This window comes from Falco cherrug, chromosome Z (assembly GCF_023634085.1).
Source record: "Falco cherrug isolate bFalChe1 chromosome Z, bFalChe1.pri, whole genome shotgun sequence".
NCBI classification, from domain to species: Eukaryota; Metazoa; Chordata; class Aves; order Falconiformes; family Falconidae; genus Falco; species Falco cherrug.
Genome location: NC_073720.1, coordinates 25,439,271 through 25,467,270, shown reverse-complemented (window position 1 = coordinate 25,467,270; position 28,000 = coordinate 25,439,271). Strand labels below are relative to the sequence as shown.

The following is a 28,000-nucleotide window of genomic DNA, read 5'->3' as shown; positions in this document are numbered from 1 at the left end:
ATATAAACTGTTATTTATAATATAAATTTAAGGGGGTTTATTATGTGAATACTTTTTTGTACTCACATTATTATGTGAATACTATTATGTGAAATTGTTACCTACTTTCAGGAAGAATCTTGCTATTTTATACTCAAAACTATTCTCTTCAGTGTTAATACTTTAAAAAGCAAAATTAAATCTAGATTTTTACAGAACCGTTTTACTGAACTGAAATTGAACCAAAATTGTGTGAAAGGAGAGCAGAATTGGCAAGGTAATCAGACAAATTAATTATTTTTCACAAATTACATGGTTTTGTCTGTTTTCCTCTGCTAGGATAGACATTTGATAAACAGATTGCACTGACATGAAATGAAAGCCTTTAGGGACCTAAGAGTTGCTCTTATTTCCTCCTATTCCCAAACTAAACTGGATATTCTAAAAAATACTTGCCACACCCTACAAAACCTGGATGGCTTGTATCTTTAAGCTAAAATTCCTGCAACATTATTCTTAAGACACATAAAGCCACAACCTATTTACTGAAATGTTTTAAGTGTGAATGCATAAAAATTATTTCAGCAGAAGAAAAGCAAATGTGCAAGTTCCATCTAGGCTTCTCTTTCAGTAAAGTACTTTAGATTTCTAATGTGAATGAAATTAAAATGATAAAAATTAATGCAAACATCACACACTGTGTAACAGCTAATGGTTCACTGTAAATTCATGAGGGGCTGATCCTGTATGTAGAAGCAGCATCAGACTGTAGTATGTATTTCTTCCACCAGTAATACAGGTTAATTAGTGCTCTCACATACTCACAACTATCTCAGCCTGATAAATAATTTATTTGCAGCCAACTATAATGAAGCTGGCTATGAATAAAGCACCGAAGACAACAGAAAAAGCCACTTAACACTGAACACATTTTTTACAAATGTTTATAAAAAATATGTTCCCATTTTCTATTAAATAGAGTAGAAGCATTCTAGAAACATTTTTTTGAGCTGTCCATATATAATGATGTTTTTATTCCGTACCATTATAGCTACACACATCCACTCTATACTTTACAGTTGAGGAAGAAAATGTGGTTTGCTTATAAAGCTTTTCACTCTTCCCTTCTATTTGGGAGAGCAGGTTAACTTAGTTCTAACGTTCAACTGTATAGACACTGTATGGAAACAGGGCTTAAACTGAAAATGACAAGTCCCTGCAAATCAATGGTATATTTTAAAGCTAATATTGCCACTTATGGCAGCTACAAATAGGTATTTCATGCATTTGAGAAGTAAGGATTAACATCTCTCCTGTGGTATAAACCACTATTATATCACATACAGGTTTTTTGAGGGTATCGAACTTTTAAGTCACTTGCCAGCCTTGGACTTCCACAGGGACTGAGCATTTTTCTACATGACAGGTAAATGTGAGAGCCTGATTCAGGTACATTTTGCTATTTAAGAGTTTGTCAGAGATCTACGCCGTCTAAAGGAGCTCTGTCCATACTAACAGGTATGCAGGACTCCAGTGATGCCAAGCAGTATAAAAATGACAGTGTCTACAGTATATACACTAAACATAACAGTGGAGAATTCACCAAAAGACACCTTAAATTTCAAAATCTTACAAACAAAATGCACACAGTCACAAAAATCTTTAAAGTAGAAGAAGCAGACTTCACAGCACAGATCAAGCCACTTTTTAATGGTGATTAAATATGGAAGAGAAGAAAAGGAAGAGTAGGTGGTTCTAAAATCATGAACAAACAATATGAATTCCAGCTTGTTTTCTTATTAAGTATTATACTATTTTCTCATTAAGTACTCTGTACACTTCCTTGGCATTGCTGTTCTTCATAGTGCTTCTCTGTTCAGTACTGACTGGCAATGGTGTAAGTCTGCCAGCTACTGATTCAGATACCATAACACATGTGAAACTTGTTCCAGTATAGAAATTCATATAACACCCCAGAAAGTTACTTATTCCACAAGGTTTGTAAGCCAACAGGTGATAAACCATGACCATTTTTCCAAAATCAACCCATTCCTTGCACGAAAAACCGTTGTGATTCCGAAACTTTTCAGTCAACAGCTATTCCTAAAGGCCTGCATAGGAGGGGCTCGGAATCACAGGCAAGACTATCTCGAGTAAATTACTCACCAAACAATTTCAGAAATTGCAGGTCTTAATCTGAAATGACCAGGATTGAAAGAAGTATCTGAGGACAGATTCTTGCTTACAGAAAAAGAACTGAGGTTCAGACGCCAGTTGGTTGGAGGACTGATGTGGTGAGCCTGCAAACTGCACAAACTGTTGTTTGGTTCTGTACTTGAGCCTGATTAAGGTTAGTTTAAAAAAGAAAAGAAAAAGGGGGGTGGGGGCAGGGGCAGACAGGATGACACAGTTTTCAGGCTATTGTTTTCATGCAGCTCAGTGAATTTCAGGCTATTGTTTTCATGCAGCTCAGTGAACTCCAGATTGAAGTGCTGCTCTTTCAGTGCACAGGAAAGCTTGTAACTGAAAATGGACCATTGAGTGGCCTGTCACTGTAAGCTCCATGAGTCTATGACAAGCAAAATATTCCCTGTATTAAAAGATGGGTCTGGGAAATAAGAGGTGGCACAGCAGGGGAGCCAGTATTTTAGTTTTATATAAACAAGGCAAGAGCGCTACAAATCTTTATAACCTAAGGCTGAGTTAAAGGGACATCAGGTGCTGTACCTATGTCCATAGGTGGTCTTAGAAGTAACAAAATTGACACTTTTTTTTTCTAGATTGAAGCCTCCAGCCATGGGCTGGAAGTACAAGTTCTCTGGCACAGAAACAATGCTTTTCTCTTCATTTCAAGAAAGCACTGTGTGCTCAGTGGGACTTAACACAACAAAGCAGCATCCCTCTTTGTGATTTGTTGGTCCAGGCCACTGTCTTTCTCGGTACTAGTTCTTTTTACAGTCAAGGTAAACGCTGTTTTATATATTATTTGATTTTCAGGGAAATTAAAGCAAAGCCTGCTGGTAAATAGGAGAACAGATAGTATTAAAGAAACAGTAAGAAGGCAGAGTTCAAAATTAGCAGCAGCATAGATTAAGGGAAAAGGAACTCCTCCTATTAAGTAACTGCAAATTGGGCTACGGATTATTTTCTTGTTCTACTGTTTCTTGTTTCACTGTTTCACATACACAAAAACACCAAAGAATACGTGCCAACAGATGAAACAGTGTATCCAATAAATATTCAACAGGGAACTACAATTCCTGGCCACTGAGGCACTATTCTGGTGGAAATACCTAGCCAAATAGTACCAACACTTCCCTAATGCTCGTAACACCTTAGAGAAGCAGCGTAACTTCAGTGGACTTAAGGTAAGACTCTCCTTAAGTTTTACCATGGCTAGCTCTGGTAAGTACTTCAACTACAAACACATATTCTATTTCTGAGATATTTCTGTTACTATCTCGTTTTCTATTTCTTCTCCAGTTCCACAAGTTTTTGCAGGACATTTAGAATTGAAACACACATACCAGTAGTATCTGCAGCGTTGCATCAAACAATAGTGTTTGTGCAGTGTTCTGTTACACTGGTTGTAGAGATGTATTAAATAACAATTCAATCTGTAGGGACATACTGAATGCAGAAAAAAGCACGTGTACTTTTCCTTTTTTAGAATTGTGTAGCAGAAAGGGTGGGCAATTTACTATATCTGGTAATTTAGTTAACTTGTAAATAATAAGGGCATTTTTTAAAGCAGTACCAAGAGAAATATAGCATTTTATTTAAGTCTGACATGTACATTTTCCAGTTTTGATATGCAATCTCTTCCTACCTATTATTAATTTAATGCAAAAGGATATCTGCAAGTCCAAGACAGCAGAGAAAGTGACACTTTCAGCTAGCTGGGTTACCATTATGGAGCTCACTACTCACACACTACCTCCCAAGCCTTTCCTGCCAAAGCTTCCTAAAAAAGCAAGGTTCCTTGAAAGTCTTGACTGGCCAAAAAAATACCACTGAAAATACTTCCTTCCTCTTTTACTGTCCCCCTCTGCAAAGGATCACTATGCAAAAGGGAAAGAAGGGGTACAAAATTGCTGAGAAAGGCAACACTTCATTTATTTGCCTTGCAGCCACTTTTTGGCAGATGATCAAAATGATGGCAAATGCTCCTTCACATGTCTCTAGGGTGCCACCTTCTCTCCCCACTACCCATATTCCCCTCAGTCATAAACTTCCCTGAATGAGCCCCAGCACCATGGAAGTGCTGCAGTTTGACATAAAGCCATTGCTTCTCATCTGCTCCAACCTACAAAGTTCCTGACTGAACTCCCTTCTCTCTGGGGAACTAATGAGAAGCATTAAGTATGTGACGACTATTATGCTGATGTGTCAGCACTTGCACTAACTGTACCTTTCAGAATAATACGTTAACTTATCAACCCAGCGAAAAGCCAACAGATGAAAAGTAAGGCCTGAATATGAAATTATTCCTAAGTGTGCAGTAATTAAATTGGAGCTCTCAACGTGCATTATAGAGTAGCTCAAGGTAACATTTCTGTAACTGCCTACAGTATAAAATGTTAGGTTCCAAGTATAAAAGGGAATTTCTGTAAAAAGAATAGTATTAATAGCTCATATAGTTTAAGAGAAAGCTTTAATACTGGGCAGCTGCTAGACAAAAGCATCTTGTCTCTGACTGAGTAGTTCAAATTTATGTCCAAACCAAATAATAAGTCATTCCATTTGACAATGTCAGATTTAACTTCTGAGTCTAGGCTTTTAATCAACATGTCAAAAAAAGTAGAGTAATTGTTCTGCCTATAATACTGAGTAACTAGAGGCTTGGCTGAAGCACTTCACTGTTTCTAAAGCCAAGTGTATATGAGGTTATAAAATACCTACTTCCATTATCTTTGTGTTTGTTTACGGAATTTATCTGAAATTTGGAGACAGTCAAGAAAAGTAATAAAAAAATACTCCCTTATTCTTTTCCTGTTACAGGACAGCAAGTGGTTTCCCGTTAATAGCAAAATCCAACCTAGCACTTGGGTAAAATGCCTACTGGGCATGAGGATGGTTCATTGTGTATATTCTTGTGTTTGCCACTGACTTCTCTTGGAAGGACACCAGATGTAGCTTTCTGGTGGCAATGAAACTACTTGCACAGCATGTTGCAAACTGCCTGCCATACTTGTTCCATCAAAGATCAGGAGCATGTTACAGTGCAAAGCACCCAAGAGAGGCACTGACTTAATGAATGAGGACTCTCCAGAAAAAAAGACTCAGCTGCATTAATCCTGTTCAACTCAGGAACCCCTGTTACAGTTTTAAAGCTGCTTCATCCTCCAGAAGTAATTACCTTTGTTGTCACTATTGCTTAAAACAAAACAAACAGCTATACACAGAGCCAGAAACACTGGGGTGTGTGGGGGGTGTGGCGCGCAGGAGCAGCAGGTCAGGAAAGCCTCATGCAATTTCTTTTTTGAAATCAAGTTTGAAGTACTACTTTTCAAGCAAATTAATTTTAGGCACTACTAATATAAATGAGACTACATTAAAGTTATCCTCCTGTTAGGCCTCTATTAACCCAGTTCATGTTTTGAAACACCTTTTATAAACTCTTCTTTTACATCACGGCTAACTGTAACAGAACTCCAGAATCAGCATGTGAACCTGTCACCTTCCTTCAATACATTACAAAAGTGAATACCACACAGTAGGGAATAAGTAAAAATAGTTTGCTGTTTTGATTTTTGTTGTAACAATTCTTCTGTAGAAGTCCTTTACAGTGCACTGCCTGAAGTTTCACAGATTAAAAGGAAAACACACAAAAGATGTTTATTACAGAATTACATAACTGCTCACCATCTTTACTCATTTTCAGGGGAAAGCTCAAAGAAAGGAATGGGGGTAAACAAAAGGCTAATTTTATTTTAAAGCAAGTCCTTTTGACACCTCTCTAATGTATACTAGATGTACTCTTAGACCTCTTGACACTTCTAGCTGACTGTTGAGGATTCCCAGTAACTGGGAAGTACCCCATTCATTTTTAATACAACGTGTAAGATACAATACAGTAGGTAGCACAGATATGAAGTACTAGGCTTGAATCAGGCAGTAAGACTCACTTGAGAGGGTGTACTTGTTAGCTCCATCTTTTCTTGAGATTTTTCCTTTGCTAGTCGTGCAGCTTCTTTGAATTCCTGAAATTTTTCAGCAAACTGAAGGTACATTTGTTAAAAAAAAAAAGGAAAAGAAAAAGAGAAACAGTAGGTATGAAGTAATACATTACATGCAGAACAGAACGCTATACTTAACATTTCACAAAGTCAAATTCTGTCAGTAGAATTCTTAAATTTTTCTCCTTATTAGACACTCATTTAAGAGAATTACACAGTGATATACCTTTCAGTACCTTTCAGACATAACGGACACATATGTCAGGAAAGTTCTGAATGATGCAACAAAGTTTGATCTATTGCTGATAATGTTAAACCCCCTTACCTCAGAGATGGCTAATAAGAGTGACAAGCTGCCTTAGACAACTGCTTTTAGATTCAGTTTTCACTCTCTTCCTAACAAAAAATTATCTGGTTCTGAAGCCTACTGTGGTCACTATTAGCCTAGAGCTTCCAGTGGGCTTCATTCTTTCATGATTGAAACAATACTGATTTCTTCCTAAATACTAACAGTATTTATAATTTCAATAGAGCTAATTAGGAAAGCAGCAGTGGGAATACTGAGTCAAGTTAATTTCTTATTGTTCATTGACATCAATCAAGTTGAAGAACAAATTGAACTACACACATAGAAGAACACTAAATTCAAGAATTGCACATTGAACTGTCACATGAAATATGAAGCTTAATTTCTATGCTACATGTACATCTTCCAGAAAATAGCTAAAGCAGCAATTTAGAAATACATGAATCCTTAAACCTGAGAGATTAAATCAATTTATTAAGAACAGGGTCTAGTTTCTCTGGTTATAGAAGAATTTGGCTTCTTAGATCACAGCTTGACACTACACCAATTGCTACAGCAGCCAAGCATTGTTTTTGTTTCCTACTGCTTCTATACAGAACATTATCTTATGATGATCAGCTTAAGACTGAAATGATTCTGCAGAAACACTGGAAGCTTCACCAACAGCTTCTGAATCTCTCCAGCAGGAGCATACAAAGAAATTTTGCACTGCATGTATTTAGAAGGGACGAAAGCTACCCTTTCTTTGTGTGACACAGTCTCAACTATTTTCAGTAAGAACTTCGCTTGCTATGCAAGATCAAAAAGACCTTATTGTTTTTAAACTTCTTCTCCTGGCAGGCTATTAAAATTTGAGGAAATACCATTGCTCTCTACTTGTATATTTCACCTATTGGGTTATTTAAAAGCATATGCTAAAGTCTAATCCAGCATCACAATGTGTCTCAGAACAGATGATAGCACGGGCAACGTATCAACAGAACTAGATGATACTTATTTAAGACCTGTATGTAGACTGCAAAATCTGATGGATAACCTATTATTTAAATCAGCTTTAAGACCAGAGAGGATTGGTAAATGGAAAACATATGCTGAGATTTATAACAAATGGGTGAACAAGGCAGTGAAAATTATCTGTATCACAGTGGTAGAAACTGTGACAAAATATATAGTAGACAGATAAATATATAACATTCTAAAAAAAAGCCAACAAGGCTAATGTAATGGAAACTTTAACATTTTTACTAGAATTTCTTGAGACAGTCAGGTGGTGCATCAAAGCAACATCTTGATAAAATTCCTGAAATAACAAAGATTTCATGGTATGAAAGGAAAGGTTCTCTAAAGTATCAATATTTTAAGGAAAAGATGAAAAATCAAGCAGGGAGACTGCAAGAGGGTCTTACAAGTAACTATGGTGGCACTTTTCCCATTTAGCATACTCTTAAGTTACATAGAATAAAGCAGGTCAACTAATTCAAAGGGGTAAGACAGAGAGCAAACCTGAAAATGAGTATTTCCTATACATCAGGACATTATCAAAAGCACAGACTTATATTCTGAATGAGAATATTGTCTCAGTTTTTTCTGAAGACCACAGGACATTCTGTTCCCCCTACTGCAGCAGCAAAAGGGACTGTGCTAGCAAATCCTCATCCCTTGGAAGGAACATTCTTCAGCATAGGAACCATCTTTCAGGTATCACTGACTTCTGATCGAACAATCTTGAGGTGAATTTGTGGTTTAACTTACTGAGAAGAGGTCTAATGCAGGCAAATACATGATTAATTAATTTTCTTCTGTAGTGTTTGTATATGAAGTTGATTAGAGTGCTATTATTTTTCTATCAGATATTCTCACTCCACTAATTCTCAGTCACAATAGTACACAAAGAGGTTACCGTTGTTGCACTCTAATAATTAGTTTACGAGGAAAAATGCACATAAATCAAAGGTGAATAGTTCAAAAGGCAAAAATTTGCTATAAACTAAGCGGAAAATGATCTAAGAATAAACAGTTTATTTTATCTGCGCTGATTATTTGCTTCAGTAACCTGCTGAAATAAGCCACAGATTAGACTAAGACTTTTGTGGTTGCAGGCTGTCTTGTGCTCCCTGGAACTTGAAATGTTTCATTGGGACCAAGAAACACTACTGCAAAACAAATTACCTACAACCAGGCTATTCACTTAAGAGCTTTGATAAATCAAATACAGAAAAGAAGTTCCAGAATCCATTTTTAAGGCAATTTCTAGAAGCAACCTGTTCCTGAACAAATCCATTAATACACTTTATTTGCTAGCCCTATTATTAATATCCAGCAGTATCCTGATCCCTAAATTAGATTTCTTCTCCTTCAGCGCCACATGTACCAAAAAGTGCTCTGGTAAATCTGACTATAATGCCAGTGCACAAATGTAGGACAAGGCCTCAAGGACAAGAGTCCAAGTACTGTTAGCCTGATGAACAGAGACTTGTTAGAACTTGTAGGGCACAAGCCCTGGGAGCAAAGGAACAAGCTAACTGCAGACCCCTGAGCCGTCACAGTTGAGGAGGCAACCAGACGGACAGAGAAACAAGTAGTCAGATAAGGGAACGGATGGCGCCGATATGTAATCAAGAAACCCGCGTAGAAAGAAACTCCCTAACCTTGGAATAAAAATTATTGCTATGTCAAGATAAACTAGTAAGTACCTATTGTTCTAACGGTGTGCCTTAAATATTAACCAATCAGTGTTTTTTACGCTTAAGATTTAACCAATCAGTGTGTAATATGTAGAAGGTAGAAACATATATAATTGTAAGAAAATCACTAACAAAGGGACAACTTGCTTGCATCAAGCTGCGTCTCGTCTCTTCATTCGCCGCACACAAAAGTGAGAGTTAGCAATGTGAGCAGAGAGACAAGACAAGAACGAATAGACATGTGATTTCTCTACAGCTACACAGCAGATCCAGGGTTTCCAGTTCAGCTCTTCTGATCCCAAGACCAACACATCTACCAACTCCAGTGACTGAATAGACTGCAATCTACAGAAGTTTCCTCTCGCCCATCAAATATGTATTTTTTAATTTTAAAATTACACAAAAAAATTATCTTTATGAATTTTAGTAGCAACAGTCAGCAATTTCAACTCACATGAATATCAGTTTGATAACTAAGATATAATATAACAGGAGCGGTTTTCTAAAAAGGTCCTGAAGATTCATCACCGTAAGTTTCTTCCCTTTATCTCCCACATGGGGAGAGCAAGAAAAGCATCAAATATAGCACAAATAAAAAACGCAAAATATTGTCAACGACAAGGATAACCTAGTACTTAAACTCAGGCAAACACAGAGTGTGCATGACTACAGCATGACACTTTGCCTCCAAAGAACCATTCTGTGATTAAGGAAAACAAGCTAGTCTATGAAAGAGGTAAATTAAATTAGCATTGATGCTACGTTCATTGAATTATTAACAAAAGTTATTACCATGGTGGTAAGCAAGTGCCTCTAGGACATACATACCAATTTATATAGTGACAAAGTTTCTAAGTTCACTGAAGCAATGACAACTGCACAAACACACATGCAATATTAGTACCATTCAGAATTTCCTGTGTTTGTGTTGCTTTGTGGAAATGAAAGCTATCTGATCATGAAAGAAAGAAATCTTCCAAGTGTAACACTTGTCCAAATAAATCAGATGTATTGGTTCTCATTTTAATGGTCTTCTAACAGGCCTATGCTTATCCTTGGATAGTGACAATTACTTTCTCAAAAGGGCTGGTATGATTTTACTTTTTTAAAAATAACAAGCCAATCATTATTCCTTACTTAAACACATATTTCACATTCCTTTCACCGCACTTGAGGTTCCAGATCTTTTGTATACCTCAAAGATGAAAATTCTCTGCTTAATGTAGAGACATGTTCTTAAACTCAACTGGAGAAAAATTACACTGGCTTGTACAGGTTCTTGGACTCATCTACCAGAGTCATGTCAATAGCAACAGGTATTTAGAAAGGGTACTTGGAGGAATTATAACATCAGTTTGAGAAACAGCGGTTACTGCTTTCCTTGGAACAAGGGGTACACTTCCTTCCTGCATAAGCAGACCAGAAAAAAACCCTCATGCATGGCACTGTTTCTTTAGTAAACATTTCAACTTTTTTTTATTCCAACAAGAAAATACATTTTCTTTTACAGTGAATCTATTTGCCACTAGCTTCATTTAAACCTGCAGATGTTAAAATACCTGTAATTTTATGCAGTACATTGTAGAAAAGTGATAGTGAACGTGGCTTAAACAACAAAAATGTGTCAGAAGACTACCAGCAATTTTTTCCTAGAAGATCTTAATACAGAAGAAACACTAAATTGTCTATTCCTTTAAATTCTACATGAAAACATGTAATGGAAGAACAACTTTTTAAAAAGAGAAATCTAACAAATTAATAATTAGAAAACAACTTACACTGTGATAGCTTAAGTGTCCCACCTTTCCTCCATCAGTTTGAAGAAAACTGGCAGGTATCATACTTCGTCTTATCTTTTCGCATTACAAGGATCAATAGAGAACATTCTTACGTAAATTATTTTTAAATAACAACAGTAATGAGCACTGAGTCAAGATACAGCGAGCAGGAACCAAATATTCTTAAGCTGCTTGACTAGCTTTAGAGCTGCCACTGGTCATACTTACTTTTGAAAGGTGATGTTCAGATGAAAATCCCAAGCCATAGACTGTATTCGCCCTGCTGTCTGCCCACTGGCCAAACTTCTGGGATGTTTTAGTAAATGTCATGTTGGGGGTGATAGTGCTATTTATTATTGCCTGAAAAAAAGTAATAATTGTAAAAAAAAAGTGGGTTGTGGTTTTGATTTTTTTAAGACTGCTCATAACTGAAAATGCCAATATTGTAGTAAAGTATCTGCATACACTGAATGAGAGACACACTGGGAACTAGGGAACAGTTTTCTAATTCAATCGCAGCTAGAATTACAAAAGCATATTTTCACATGCATTCTGTAAAAGGAGCAAAAGTTGGGGAAGGTACCTGTTTGCAATTGTATGCGATCATTCAGTAGTTAACAAGTCTATAAAGTCCTTCAAAGCATCTGCATAGGCTAGTAAGATCAGAAGAACAAGCAAAGTCCTTTTTTGTCTCACAAGTGTTATTTCTTTGTCCCTTAAGGCAACACCTCTCAAGCTCCACTGTAAGTTTCACTGTTGCACTCCCCCCACACCCTACCCCCACTGCATATGCAATTCACACTAGAAAACACGCAATAAAACAAGGTGGACAACTTCTTTTTAAGTTTCTGTATTACAAGAATATGTTGTTCCTTTATACACACACAAGCATCCCTAACAGCAACAGGGTCATACACCAACTGCAGAAGAGCTACTCTTACAATAATTTTTATTCTCTAGTTCTTGTTATATACAGGATGGAAGAAGTGCATCCTCCAGCATACAACTTCTACTAATGTAAACAAAAGCCACAACTAATAGATGATATGCTGGTTCCTTGAGAAGCAACTAAAGTTCACCATGGATTTCAACAATATTTCCATCACATCAAAGTTTGTCTAACCTAGTTAAATCTGTGATGTGGAACTGTGCAGGTCACTTAAAGTACGTAAAGATAAAGGATAATACTGACACCACTGGGTTTCATTTAACTAAAAAACCTGCTGGTTAGTACAGTTTACAACCAGCCAACATGAACAAGAAAGATTATCCATAAACTAAAAGATATGTGTATTTGAAGTGAAATACAGGCATGCTTTCTCATCTGTCTGGTGCTACTAAGAGTTTCAGCCACATTTGTTAAATAATTCACAGCCCTTTTCATGAATCACTGATGCTTTGTAACACCCACATGAAAGAGAACATCCTTAAAACTTCCCAGAAAATAGCACACACTGTGAGCAGAAGAATTCAGCAAAAATCTTTCTTACATGCCAGTTACTGTGCTCCAAAGCTTACTGTCAGTACGTGTCCTACCGCAATTGTCTTACAATACCAAGTTGGGAATCTTTCAAACATCAGTGTGCATGTCAATAGGACAAGAGGAAGCAGCTTCAAGTTGCACCAGGGGAGGTTTAGCTTGGATAGTTGGAAAATTTCTTCACCAGAACAGTTTTCAAGCATTGCAACAGGCTGCCCAGAGAAGTGGCTGGGTCACCACTCCTGGAGGTATTTAAAAGACATGTAGATGTGGCACTTAGGGCCATAGTTTAGTGGTAGACTTAGCAGTGTCATGTTAATATAACGGTTGGACTTGATGATCTTAGAAGTCTTTTTCAGCCTAAATGATTCTATGATTCTATAACCCCTGCCTTACCCCTGGCAGGTTAAATTCAGTGGTTAGTGAAGAATTCTAGAGCAGAAGAGCAGCAACAAAACCCATAGGGTCCAAACCATCTTCTCTGTCATAAATAGTGAAATCTTTCTTTTAGTTTTTGAATAGCAGGAACTGCATAGATGTATAGAGAATAGTATTTTCTCAGGATGGTGGGAGTGAGAAACTCCAACATCAGAGAGACCAGCTACTGCTCTCCCAAGCCTAAGACCTAGAAGTCAAAAGCAGCTTACTTCTTGTGTCAGATGGCCTTGGGGGTGAATATTAAAATGAGTAGTCATGGAGTTTACTTAGCATGCTTCACTTTTGCTGAGATGTGGATAGCACCAGAGCTCAGCTACCATCAACATAACATTTTCCCTGAATTCTACAGGGCAAGTGTAAAAAATGTACAGCTGATGGGCCAGCTAAGCTCACAAAAAGTTCCCATGTGCATATGGTGATTCTCAGATGAAGTGATGGAGAGAAGTATTGCAAGAAAGTTCAGAACACATTGTATTGAATATGTAGAAAGACAAGCAAAGATACTGCAGCACAGATGAATTTAACAGAACTGGCATCTTCTGCAGTAGCTTTGGCAGCTCCACTATATTCACATTAAATGAGAAAAGCAAATTTGGATATAGCTGACGATATCAAACAGGCAGTTCTCTCCAATAACCTTTGCTTCAAAATGCAAGTTTTGACTACCATTGTGAACAACTCCTGGAAAATTCTGGAATGTCTGAAAGCTTAGCTTTGAACCAACAAGTCTCATAAGGTCAAGGACTGGATCTGCCACGTGATCAGAGACTGGAGAACCAACTCCAGCATCTCCAGTCCACAAAAATGCCTCCTCAGATTTTCATATAGGAGAAGTCTGTCAGTGAAGTCACTGGTAACTCAAAAATCATTTGCCTTTCTTCAGGCGTAAGGTTTGGAGCCCAAATAAAGCCAGCAAGCCTGCACCTGCACAGTGGCCTCCAACTGACCTCATAGAAAACATGCTACCTATAACGGAAGAAATAACGTGAGATAAAGAGGTGGACTTCTTGGAAAACAAGTGTTCTGGAGCTCTTTTTTTCTTGTATGCTTCTTGTCATCTTGTGCACTGTTAGTGCTTGGAAGCCCACTTTTGAAACAACCTGGTGGAAGCCCAGCACACAGCTGTGCAAGTTCACTTACTGTTCAATCTCTCTTGCTGTGAAAGCTGCCAACAGTATCATGTTTGAAATTAAATATCCTGGGGACAGCGTAGAAAAGAGTCTTCATCCCATCTCAAGCTTTAGTTGTCTAGCTTGCTTAAGCCCTAGTTCCACCCACTGCTTGATTATTTTGAGCTTACATCACAGACTTGAGAGTGTGTGTATTATGTCATGGATGTAACTTCCTCAGCAAAGCAGATGACTCTGAGGACAGAGACTTAGGACCTCCAAGCAACAGGACTGGCATTTGCTGCAATGAGAGCGGCATACCTGGTTACAGAATAACCCAATGAAAAACCCTGGAGAAACCAATCAGCTGTAGCTGAAAACTGCTCCCTGCCTTGGCTGACCATGTGGCTGGTTGCACGAGAAAGACCCAGAACAGGCTGCCAGGACCAGGATAAGCTATCCGTTTTGACAGCAGCTGGCATTTAGGCTGGGTTACAGTGACTGTCAAACTGCCTCCTTGCAAGGAAGAAAGGCAGGAAGAAAGCTTTTTAAGAAATAATTGCATTGAGAAAGAGTTGCTTTGATTCTTTCCTTTATTTACCAGCAGAGAAAACTAAGAAGGCTCAACTCCCATAGACAGTATTAGCCCAAAGACAGCAAGTTTCTCACTGGGAAGACTACATTCAGATCCCAGTGATACGAAAAAGACTCCTTTCATTAGATTTACCAATTTTACAAGGAAATCAAGGCTTTCAATCCTCTCTGAATTAAAAACATTAAGCGTGCTAGATCTCTTACATACTACATTAACCATGCTTTTTAAAAGTGCAATGCTAGAGCATACTACAGATACAATCAGTGTCCGCTACTTCTGGAAAATACTAGATGTGAATCCTGTGTATCTGCAGCTTAAAAAAAAAAAGATCTCTTTTTTTAAATTAGAATTTATAATTAATTCTGTCTTGTCTACTCCAATAGGTACTGTTTTAACTGCTCTCTTCTATGCCACATTTCACTGTAGAGTTACCTGTATAACAAATGTCAAATATTTCATCAACTTTTAAGAATATTGTTAGCATAAATGTACAAGAATATCTTAAAAACAGAACAGAGTCAATCTGACAGGCAGGCATTTAGCTTTTGAAGAAGCTTTTTGAAGAGATTTTGTTATCTTTAGATTTTGTTGGAATTATAAAATAGCTTTCATGTTTACCTTTCATATTAGCTTAGCTATGAGAAAACAGGGCATGTGTCCTAGCTGTTCATTTTACTGACTGCAAACCCAACAGCTGTGAGACATACAGAAGTGGTCAAATATGATTTTATCTTGTGCTAAAGTTGATGGCAACAATAATTAAGACACACAGTATTTTTTTAACTTCTTCAGGGGAAGATCACTGAAGACCTGTGCTTACAGGCTTTGCAGACCATCTATTGCAGTAACACTGACAGGAGACTTGACTCAGAAACAATGTATACAAGGCTCACCTAACCTAGAGACTGGAAAACCACCCTTATCCAGAGTCTTCTTTTGTTTTAGATGAGCACAAACTATTTGAGTTTTTTTACTACCTTGCATCTGTGAAAAAATTATCAGAGTTAACTAGTACTGCAGGAACCACATTGCTTGATCTCTTTTTCTCAGTGACTGCCAGAGATTGAGTGGGAAAGACAGTGGGATTCTGGGAATAATCCTAATGTCTGCAGTATTACTGAAGAAAGAAAGGAGGCTTCCTTCCATCACCTAGGAGAAAGAAGTACTAAACCACATTTTTCCAAGGAGCTATGACATAACTATAATACTTAATGAGAACTGAAAGCCTTAGCAACAACTGCTCAACGTTGTCATGTCATGTTGCATACTATTTTTTTTCCAGGCTTTCTCTTGACTCCTAGTGGTAGGAGAAAAAAGTCACATAAAAGATACTCAGGAGGTCACAGAAAAGAGCCTTGAGTTTTATCAGGTTGTTTGCATCAGCATATCCCTGCCATGGACAGCAGGGATGCAGATACTGTACATGACTATAAAATATGGTCTGTACACTGAACACCTTACAGTCCTAGAATATTTACTGGAGTCAAGTTAGAAGGAGATGCAACATTTTTTGTGCAATGTACTTTAAGAGGAGACTGTAGCTTTGGAAAACAACATTACACAGAACGCATTAAAAATAAGCAGAACTTGCTTCTGTAAGGGTCTATCTCAGCTGAATCTGGCTCACAGACCCATTGATAAGGAATAAGGGAAAAATCCGTCTCTCACAAAATACACCAAAGGACCCCAACAAGCAAATTCCAGGGGGAATCTGCAATGTATAAAAGCATCCCTCAGAGCTGAGTAAAGATCATGTCTTTAAAATATCCTTTTGTTTTCAAGAAGAAAGATTAAATGACTTTCAGGCAATCAGTACAGAAGTTAAGATTTATCCAGGAATCCTACTGAAACCCATTAACATAAAGAGAGGGAAGGGTGTGGGACAGAAATAGGATTATCATTCAAATCTGAAGTCTCTGTCTTTCAAATTTTCCTTACTGCAGTCTAAGTGAACATACATGTGAGTTGCCATCACTTACTGACGTACTCAGCACCTGAGCCACTGTAACTGAGCAGCCACATGCACATCATTCTCTCCACTATACAAACCCACAGGGTGCTATAAACCCCAACAGCACCAAGCTGTACAATAAAACCTGGTTGGACCCTTTACCTCCAAGGGAGAGGCATGACAGCTTCAAAACCAGTATGGTTCAACAAGTGGTTTTGGCCACTGGCAACATGTGTATTTGAGACATTTTCAATATAAAATATATTTTTAAGAAAACCCCCACAGAATCATCTTTATTCAGTTTCATTTAAAAACTTCAGATGGCAGAATTAAACTGAGTAGCTTTTTCTCCTTTGCAAATTCAGTGCTTCTGTCTGACCAATCAACAATGTAAAGGCATTGCAAGTTCAGATGCCAGCAGTGTTACTGACACCTGGCTGTATGCCATATAGCAGGGACACTATCTGGACATGCTCCAAACCTAAGAATGATTTATAGTTCTATTTAGCCCGTTGTATATACTATATTCTATATGTGCAAGTATGTTAAAAAATGGCAGTTTAGTTAGAAAAATAAAAAATTCTCTGGGAATTTCGCTGAAAACTTCCTTATAATTCTTCCATGGTTCCCCCTGCTATTCACCTATGTATTTTTCAAATGAGTGTTGTGACACCTAAAACAATGGGTCTTTCTTAATCATGATAGGGATCCTAGATCTTAGACATCTAATACTTGGATGACAACATCATTAGGATTGCAGCAATCACAGAGAGAGTAAATAAAAGTGATAGATTCTATTATCTATATACCCTTGCCAATAGTACTACAAATGTAAAGGAAATGCTGCAGTGGACAAAAGGACAAATAAATAGAAGAACAATTGCTTGACAATTTAACTCAGCAGCCGCTTTGCATGAGTTGCAGCTTTGGACAAAGGCAGAGGAACCCCAGTGGACACCAGAGTAAGGACTTTGTAAACTGTGCAGATCAGTTAAGGTGTTACAGATTGCAATTGGTAGTCTTGATTTCATACTGTACCTCGTTCCAATCCCAAAGTCTTCAGGTATTTTAACTATTTGACAGAACTAAAAGAATAATTTGAAGAAAAGGTGGGAAGGGAATAAAGAAAGTAAAATTTAAACTTGGAAAAATTCCGGTAAGCTTTGACACCAGAGTCTCAATCACTTAAAGCAGTACCGTATAGACATCTTTGACTATGAGATATATTTCTATATACTTCTTTATCACAGAAATTCTCCTTCCTTATCTAAAAAAGCAAACCTCTGGATATTTCTAAAAAATGCAGGGTAATATTTTTCAGCTTTCAATAAATATCCACAAAATCTCTGTGAATACTGCCATGCTCTGACAGTATTTCAGTTCCCATCATTATGAACTGATGCATCTACGAAAGTTGCAAATGAAAGTCTCTTGGAAGGATTACACCTTTTGACTACACTCTGTGTATTTTCAATGTCCTTATTGCAAACTTTTCTGACATACTGTTCGTAAAGTTACTGATTTTATACCCACTTGGAGTAGAACCTAAGGAACAATCAAGTATTTTCTCCATGTAAAATTAATTTCTCAGACAAGGTTTCTTACAACATCAGCTCAACACATTATCCTCCCTAATTAAAAAAAAAAATCCAAAACAAAAAAAACTCCAAAAAACCCAAACCAAATGACTGTTTTCACGCAAGCTTACCACAGAGAGGTTTATCAGGAGGGAATCCTCACATTCTGTACAGTAGGAACTGAAGATTATGTAACAAAGGATTTACTAAGTGGGCACTGAACAGATGTCCTTCATAATGCTGAATCCAATGATATTGATAGATCATTGAATGCAGAGATGAGAACAGGTTACTGTAACCCTAGCTGTACTTTTCAGTGCATCTCACAGGGGCTGTCTTTTTAGTCTGCTGGTAATATTAACTAAGAGGTCATCACTTAAATTCAAAAATAAATCTATCAAAGTAAAGATGAACATATGAAAAACAGCGTTTTTGGATGAACTCTTAAAACATGTAATGAAGCATTTAAAACGTAATGAAGCAATGTGATCATTTTAACATGTCAGTAATCTATTGCTCAGATAATGACAAAAGTATCTGAGAAAATACATGAAAGACATCAGACTAGGAAATAGATGAAAAGATTGATGAAGCAAGTTTTCTGAAATAAAACTTACCTTTGCGCCATCCAAACTGATTATCCTGTAGACATTTCTTGTGCTGTCATAGAAGTAGGACACAGTAACAGCATGCTTGCTGGTGGGAACCCAGTTCTTCTTAGTGTTTGGGTCAATCTGGAAGACATGAGCTCGGGTGCTGAAGATGGGTTGTTCCCTGAAGGATAAAGAGTAAAAGTCATTAATCTAATTTGTACATAATACCATTTCACACAAGTTATCTGTCAGTTGTGCCCACTGGGATGTACACATTTCACCTTGCATGACAATTTTTTCCTAAGAACTTCCGTATGTGCTATTGCATAGAGCAGGTAAGTGCATTAATATATATATGCAAACAAAGGCAAGCCTTCTAAGGCAAAAATCAGCACTCAGCTTCAGAGTCAGATAAAGACAGCCATCTCTAATATAGATTCAGCTCTGTCCCACCATCTCCCCAGCCCTCATCCTCCGTGTATCCCTTTAAACTAACTGGCATTAATACATACATAACTCCATCTCGCTACACTGCAGAATGTTTATGACATCAAAACCCCATCTTCTAAAAAGTCTTTTAATACTCAAACTATTCTAAGCAATTTTAGACCATCATCTGAAACTGAACTGGCTGATTCAATGCAATTACTCTAAAACTAACATTAATTATAGCCAAGAACATGTGTTGTGAAAGTCTCACTCTTTGGAGTTTCACACCTAAATATTTTCATAGCAACACTAAATACATGTAACATATATGGTTCAAAGTTAACTGTTTAGCAAATAAAATTATATAAAGTAAAAAAACCCTTCTGGTCAGACAGAAGCACTTCAGAATTTACAACTGATTTTCCCCATGATCATTACCAGGATATACAGCATTGCACAGAAATCTAAAAATATTTTTGTATCACTAAGATGGCTGTCAGTTTAAATTCAGCTACACTTTAGTGACAAATAGAATGCTGTATTCTTCAGGAATGTTTTAGTGACAAATAGAATGCTGTATTCTTTAGGAATGTTTCCATTAAATCCCAAAGATAAGTACTGGAACATTAAGCTGGATTTAACTGTCTAGGGTTTTGGACTCTTGTTTTCTCCCATTTCTAGGATGTGAAGTAAAATATCCTTTGTCCCTGCCCTCATTTTCCTTTAGGAGTTAAGTTTTTAATACATTTTTCTGCCCAAAATAAATGCAAAAGACAAAATTAGGATTTTGGGTACTCACAGTCAAAGGGGTTTAATCTGGCCTCATTACAAGGGGCACATATGAACACTCAGAAATAGTTCTACTGCTTGGCATCAAGAGCAGCTGAGAGCAGCTGCTTTCAGCAGCAGAATCGTACTACTCAGCTGGGAGTTAAGGCTCCATGAAGCTCATTTGCTAGAAGATGTGGGGGTGCTCCTATGTTGGGTGTTGCAAGAAGTGAAGAAAGGATACAGAACAGATCAAAGACAGTGAAACAGTGTTTCAGTGAAAACTAAAGGAAGGCAGGTCACGGGGATGAATGCACATGCTAGTCCTCCATACAAAGGTCCCTGCACACTTAACACCAACTCATCCTCTCCTAAATCACTCAGCTGTAGGAGGTTGTGTAGCTGTTTTCCTGATCCCAATCCCTTGCACACAACGTTTATGCAAAGGTGACTTTCATAGCCCTTTTGTTTAACAGAATCTTTACACCAGTTCTTATCACTCTTTCAAATATCTACAATTACTTCTTCAATCAAACTTTAGGTTTTGTCTTCAATTAGATATTTTGCATTTACCTCCCTTTAAGTATATCCCAATGTAATATGATGCATACTACCATAAGCATTTACCTCCCTTTAAGTATATCCCAATGTAATATGATGCATACTACCATAATGCAACCAGTTCCTTAACTCTGGAAAGTTAAAGAGCTCATCAAAACAAAAATCTTAGAGGCCTGACAATTATTCGGATGAAGATGGACACTGAAACAAGAAAATGAACGCTCTGACCACATTAACTAAAAAGATAAAAAAAGAGTTGAATCCAAATTATACATGTGTGGTTAATTAATACACATTTTACCAGTATGGATATTCAATTCTGTCACAGTACAGTGCACCATACAACTGGGACTTTCAACATACCACAGGTTAGGATTTTAATATATAAAAGGTAGGTGAAAGCTGTATGACTAAAGCAAGTGGGAGAGTCAGTAAAAGTCAACTGTTCGGCCCTGAATTACTGCTCTCCTGCACCGTCAGCACAGAAGTCTTCCATAGCCCCAGATAAATATAATCAATTTATTTGATGAGGTGGTCTGCATATTCCTGCTGGTTGCTCAGCAGTGTTGCTCAAAGACAAAGCAGAGCACTTTTCAGGGTATGTGTGTGGGTCTGGCGTAATTACACTTAGGTATGGAACAGCATAAATGAAGCTCACATACTTTTTTAATTACTTCTGATAAAAGGAGAATTATAGTCTTTTCCTTCCATGTTTTAACTGAAACTACAGCTCTGCAAAATGACAAGCTGTCTACACTCTGTGGAAAAAGCTTAACTCCCTTCATTAAACTAGTTGACTAAATCTTGATTTTGCCAGATTACTGGGATAATAATTTTTTTTTCTGACAAAGATGCTAAACTTCAGATGCCTCTAGAATTAGACCAACATTCTGACAGTTGATGATGAACATTCATCATTATTTCTTCAAACAAATGGAAATTATGCACCTTTAGTCTACAGGACTAAATGTGTTACAGAATCACTCACGGATGTGCCACTGAAGTCCCTTAAAGCTGCTGTATATTTTGGTCATTTGTACTTTTCTGTAGCAACATACTACAGATCTACTTCAATTTTAGATTTTCTAAAACATTCAGAAACAAAGAAAAAGGTAATATATCAAACATATGCAACATTTTTAACTTCAGCTAATCAATCTTTACTGAAACTTTTTGTTCTTCCATTATCCAGAGGCCATGATGCCCTCCCAATATGGAAGTTTCAATTAATTCAGTTGAAGTGATATTAGTTATAAGATTATTAGTATTTGTTAAATCGGACAATAGTTTCCTTTTTCCCTTGCTAAGTGCTCAGACAATTAATACATATAAAAATTATATTTTATGATAGATAATATATATTTTTTTAAAATCTAATTTTGCCTGTATAGTTAAGATAGGAAGAAGGCAACAGCTTTAGTAAGAAAAAACAACCATGTAAAAAAACCTTATCAGTGCCTTACTCTCTTCTCTTCCTCTTTCAGCTTTCTCTTGTCACTCTTTCATTAACCAGAAAGTATTTAGTATTCACTAAAAACACTAATAGGAACCAATACAAGAACGCATCACTAGTTACAAAGAGAAGTCATACATTTTTTCCAGAAATATTCTGATACTGAAGAAAAAGAAAAGAAACTAACAAGAATGACACAGTAACATGGTTTGACTATTAGAAACAACTGCTCAGACACAGCAAAAACGTTAAGCCTAATATGCTGCTGTTGTTAACTGGCTTAGACTGCAACATTACAATGCTAGAACACAGACGAAAAAGAAACGCCAAGTTCTCCCGGACTGGAGTAGCAATGTGAGGACTAAAGAAGTGTGAGAAGTACCACTTCAGCTGGTAGACGGACACTGGTTTTTTTCATCATTGATATAAAAATTGATAGGTGATCAGTCCTAGGCTAGGCTTAGGAGAAAAGCCTGTGTCCTAACAACCACTCCTTCCATTCTGACATTTTAACATAACCTTTTCAAAAAAATGCAACTACTGAATATAAGAACATAAGGTTTCTTTTTTCCATATGTTAGACCAATTAAAGTTTCACAAAAAAAGCTTAAATTAGTAGAGAAGGTTAGAAAGAACTTTTCTTGCTAATCCATAATCAGTATTTGCTTTTTTTTAAAAAAGTATCTATTCTTTAACATGTCTGGTACTTCCAGATCATGCAGACACTAATGCTGAAGACCTCCTTTCCCTTCTTTCTCCCCCCACACTGTTGTTTACCATGACTCCAAAGTTATTTTCACTGCCATAATATCTGTAACTTCTCAAGGCTGGGATTCTGTTGTCTTACTTATTATAAAAACAAAGGCGGCATGAACTTCTACAATATTAGTTGATGTCCTACTTGTGTCCCCTTTTAGTGTGTTAATGATGCTAAAAATAAAATGTAAAAAATATACACCTCCTTCCCCCTACATACTGGGCTAGATTGACAGGGCTTTGGTAGGGAGGGTGCTGCACTGTGTGCAACAAGGTCAGGGACCACCCTGTGCAGACCCAAGAACAGACCAGGACTGGGGCTAGAGGAAAAAAAAGACACAGGAGATTACATGCGAGCAGGGGCTAGAGCAAAGAGCTGCCCAAGCAGAAGATGGCAGCAGACATGTGACCAGGTGTAACACTTAGGGGATTCTGGACCATGGAGGAACTGAGTAACAAAAAAAAACCCCAGGAGCCACCATAGGCACTAACCATTTTCTGAGTGCCACCTGGGGTGAGAGGATGAGAGATCAGGAAGGAGCTGGAGAGGGGTCCACAGGGAAGATGAGGTCTGTTTTCTGTGTTTATTTAATTGTCATCTTCATTGGCAATACACTAAATTGATTTAGATTTCCTGAGTCAAAATGATTTTGTTGTACATGACATTCCTTCCCTGCCACAAACATAAAAAACAGACCTAAAACTTCATATAGCAGCCTCTTGGATCCTCAAAGCATTCAAATACACTAGCAGTTTTAAAACTTTATGCAGAGCTATTTTCCTCAACCAGTAGGACAAAAGGGGATGAATGAGCCGGTCCAGTGTGATGGGGTCCTCCTACTCAACTCAGCTTTGATAGCTCTGAAGTATCTATCAAGTAATGAAAAGCCCATGAGAATGAATATTTATGTCAATCATTTCAGCAATTTCTATCTCCCCTGATATGGATCTTGAAAACTGCAAAGTGCATTATCCAGACTTACTGTTTTTGATGCACATGGACTCCTCATACAAGACTGTTTTCAAGACAAGTTCAACAAAATAGGCCTTGGAAGTCCTTTTCATCACATTTGCAAGTTGCAAACAGAGCAAGACCTTATCCTTCAAATTTTAGTCTCACAAGTTTCAGAGGAAGATGATGCCTTGCGCATTCAAAAACAGGGCAATGTCCCTGTGCACAGCACTGGAGTACAACCACACTCCAAGCTCCCCACCCACAGTGAGGACTGGACGAGGAGAAGTGTGCTGCTCTCAGCCCATTGCAGCCATGGGCACAGCAGACCCTGCCACGTGGCAGCCCGCATGCTCAGCACACATGCTCCGAAGGCTAAGGGCTGCACACTCCCTCAGCAGGTATCACACATGTTTTTGCAGGTGGTACTTTTGCACACAGTGAGTTCTAAGCCTGTGTAAGATCTGTGATCCAAAGTAATTTCTCCCCTTATCAGACAACATGAACCCCCTGCATGACCTCTCAGGCATTTCCTGATCATCCCCAGATTTAGGATAGGACAAAGACCTTTTTGCTTTTTCAAAATGACAGCATACCAAGACTACAGCTTTCTCCCAATGCCTTGCTACAGTCTTAAAAAATACTCTCCCTAACTTGTTTGTAAAGCTGTAGCAAGCTTTTATTACTCTAAGCAGCTTGAGGAGAGATCCCTAAAAGAAATGAGGAGACCAATTAAAAGTGCAGCTATAGTCAAAACTAATTTGTCAACTATGGCATCCAAACACAGACAATGGTTTCTCAGGAGTCTGAGTGAACAAGCTCTGCAAACACAGGTCAAAGCAACAGAAAACCACAGAATTTTTCTTAATCCCAAAAATGCTCTGAAGTCTGATAAATACCGTATACAGTAGCATGGGACAGTAATGCATAACATTGTCGTCTTCTTGTATGGAAGCTTCTGAAATAAATTATTTTTCTGGGCAGAAATTGACTGACAACTGCCATCTTGAAATAAAAACCAAAATTATACAGTACTTGAACAAAACACACCAGCATACTTTTGAAATGAGTACATCTTAAGGTATTTCTTTCTGTATTACATACACACAATAACAACTTTAATGCCTCAAAACATATTTTGAGATAGTAAAAAAAGTGGAACTTACAATCGAGCAACCAGCTCAAAATCTCTCCCATTGCACGAGCAGTTTATCTAGTTTTACACTTAAATTCTTAGATCTACTTTTGCTGTTACATTTTGGGGTTGAGTCAGGTTTACTGAAGGTGAGCAAAAGCTTAGGAAGTTGTTCCTAAAAAGCTTGCCGAGTTTTCTGTATGAAGTTAATACATATATATGCCTATTCACCTATAAAGCTAAATGGCTTGCTTTATAGAATATCTTCTATAGATCCATAGAACTGCACAGAGCAGTGCCTTCAAGGTTTTTTCTAAACTGTTTTGCTCCCATTTAACAACCAGCTTTTAATATTAGATCTTTAACCACTACTGAGTTAGCATACCATCACAAATAATACTAGCGATTTTTCAGGATTTGAACCTTTCATTAAACCTGTAAATTTAAGTAAAAAATTTATTTACCTTTGCCAGAAACATTACATACTGCACGTAAGATTTTCAAGGATATGAAGCTTAGCCCAACTAAAGCGTTTCAGCTTGAAATCAGATATCACACAGTATTTAAGGGACATAAGATACAGAAGTCAGAAGAAAATTATTTAGTGATTTGCTCATATTTACATTGCTATGAAATCAGTGTTTTGTCATGGGTGATCAGTGGACAAGTCCTTGCTAATATGCCACAAGACAGCTGCCAGGCCTGCTGGTTAATCACCTCAGCCAGCTCCAACATCGTGCTTTTCCAAGGGTAAGTTGTAGCCTGTTTTTAACATTTGTTTTTATAAACCTACAATAGATATTTTGATGCCCTGTATTTCCCATGTTTCAGAAGGAACGGTTCAAACCCTAGCCCATAAACTCTTCCCACACATAAACCTTTGCCCACACTACAGCACACATAGTGCTGTACACACAGCTTCTTCATCCACATTCTTTGTTCATTAGCTTTAGTCTGTGTGTGTGTGTGATCAAAGAAGTTTCAAAGTTGGTAGAAATACAGAATATGGTTTGAAGTAATTCCAATCCTATGAAATTAGATCAGACTTCGAAAATACTAAAGAATTATTCAAACATTAGATTTTTAAAGTTCCTTAGATGTCAAATAACTTCAGCAGATAATGGCAAACCCCCACGGAATCAATAAAACAGCTTCTAAGAGTAAAGGGTACAAGCTGGGCAGCAGCATTGATCTGCGGGAGGGCAGGAGGCTCTGCAGAGGGGTCTGGACATGCCGGACCGATGGGCCGAGGCCAGCTGGATGAGGTTCAAGAAGGCTCCGTGCCGGGTCCTGCACCTGGGTCACACCAGCCCCACACAGCGCTACAGGCTGGGGCAGAGCGGCTGGAAAGGGCCTGGTGGGAAAGGGCCTGGGGGTGCTGGTCGGCAGCCGGCTGGGCATGAGCCAGCAGTGTGCCCAGGTGGCCAAGGAGGCCAGCAGTACCCTGGCTTGTGTCAGGAGCAGTGTGGCCAGCAGGGCAAGGGAAGGGACTGTCCCCCTGCACTGGGCACTGGTGAGGCTGCACCTCGAACCCTGTGTTCAGGTTTGGGCCCCTCACTGCAGGAGGGACGTAGAGGGGCTGCAGCGTGTCCAGGGAAGGGCAGCGGGGCTGGGGAAGGGTCTGGAGCACAGGGCTTGTGAGGAGCAGCTGAGGGAACTGGGATTGTTTAGTCTGGAGAGGAAGAGGCTCAAGGGTGACCTCATCACTCTCTACAACTACCTGCAAAAAGATTGTAGCAAGGTGACTGTTGGTCATTTCTCCCAAGTAACAAGTGGTAAGATGAGAGCAAATGGCCTCAAGTTGTGCCAGGGGTGGTTTTGTTTGGATATTAGGAAAAATTTCTATACAGAAGGGGTGGTCAAGCATTGGAATGGGCTGCCCAGGGAGATGACGGAATCACCTTACCTGGAGGTGCTTCTAAAACATGCAGCTGCGGTGCTTCAGGACATGGTTTAGTGGTGGACTTGGCAGTCCTGGGTGAATGATTGGACTTGATCTGTAAGTCTTTTTCAACCTAAATGATTCTATAAGCAAAAATATTGCTGGACTTCCCCCTTGAAACTGCACAACGGAGACACTAAGGGTGAACCCACAGAGTCATAGCTGGTTTTAGAATTCAAACTGACTTAGTAGCTTTAGTTCAGTGAGTGAGAAATCACACATGCTCTAAGATATTGTTCAAGCTGTAAAAGCTTTTTACTCTGGAAACTATTCTGTGATGGGTTCATATAAAAATCTCTGGAAAACAGCCTACAGGAAAAGACTCCAGAGTCATGGTATTACTTATAGTGAAGGCAGACAATTCGATGTAACAAAAGTACCACAGTAACCATTCCAGTGGAAAAGTGTCAGAGAACTTCATACTCACCCCATTTTACACCTGCATCATTTTGTATCACCCTAAAGAGACAGCATACCACACAGTCCCACACTATATTCACTCAGCAGCTGCTGGTGATAACGGCAATCCCTTTTCCTCTACCTAGTTTTGGGGTTTTACTTACTTGTACAAATAGCAGAATTAATAAAAATTGGTCTAAAACAAAACTATAACTCACAGTTGGACCTCCAGTCTCTAACAAAAGGAAACTTCCACCAGAAACCTTCCTGTGTTTTGGGGCAGCACATCTGACCCAAGAGATTCCTCTGTGACTATTAGGAGTTGAGCTTTTGCTCTCCCAACAAGCACTCTTTTTGACCTGGCTCTTTATTTGCATAAAATTATGAGAAATTATTATCTTTGAAATGTCAATGCCTTTATAAAGATGAGTTGAAATGTGAGAACTATTTGGGCAGGAGACGGAACAGTTGTGCCATATTTGCTACCTTAAAACCCTAGGCTTTGAAGAAAAAAAACCAACTCAAAATATTTTACTCTGGGCTACGAAGTAAAGGCAAAATACATATGTATAAGGCTAGGTGCAAAGAATATAGTTTCATATGAGCTAGGCTAAATTTGACCCGTATGAGTGGACAGAACCCTACTGAAGTCAGAGATTATGGACTTCCATTACATTTTTTGTATCAATGAACAGAAGTTTCTGTGTGACACAGTAGGCAAGTCAGGAAAGCAGGTAACTTCAAAGTGTGGGGCAGAAAACATTTCTGAAAGCAATTCCTTCTGATAACATTTTGGCATATGCACCACTGTGTATGGCATCTTTATGCGCACGTAATCCTATAAAGCAGTGTATTCAGGAAAAAAAATGAACCACTCTGTGCCAATCTCAGCTAAATGCTCAGTAAGCCCATACATGAGATCTTCCAGAGGAGAA

General features: G+C 38.1%; 1 protein-coding gene across 1 annotated transcript in view; it reads right to left on the bottom strand.

Annotated features, from left to right (window-relative positions):
• The window catches only part of HOMER1 (homer scaffold protein 1), a 96,065-nt gene that overhangs the window by 50,225 nt on the left and 17,840 nt on the right, over window positions 1-28,000 (bottom strand). The window contains exons 2-4 of the mRNA XM_055699740.1: window positions 18,695-18,851; window positions 11,156-11,287; window positions 6,108-6,200 (exon numbers count right to left, since the gene is read on the bottom strand). Coding sequence (XP_055555715.1) covers window positions 6,108-6,200; window positions 11,156-11,287; window positions 18,695-18,851 — 382 coding nt within the window. The remainder of the gene's footprint in view (window positions 1-6,107; window positions 6,201-11,155; window positions 11,288-18,694; window positions 18,852-28,000) is intronic.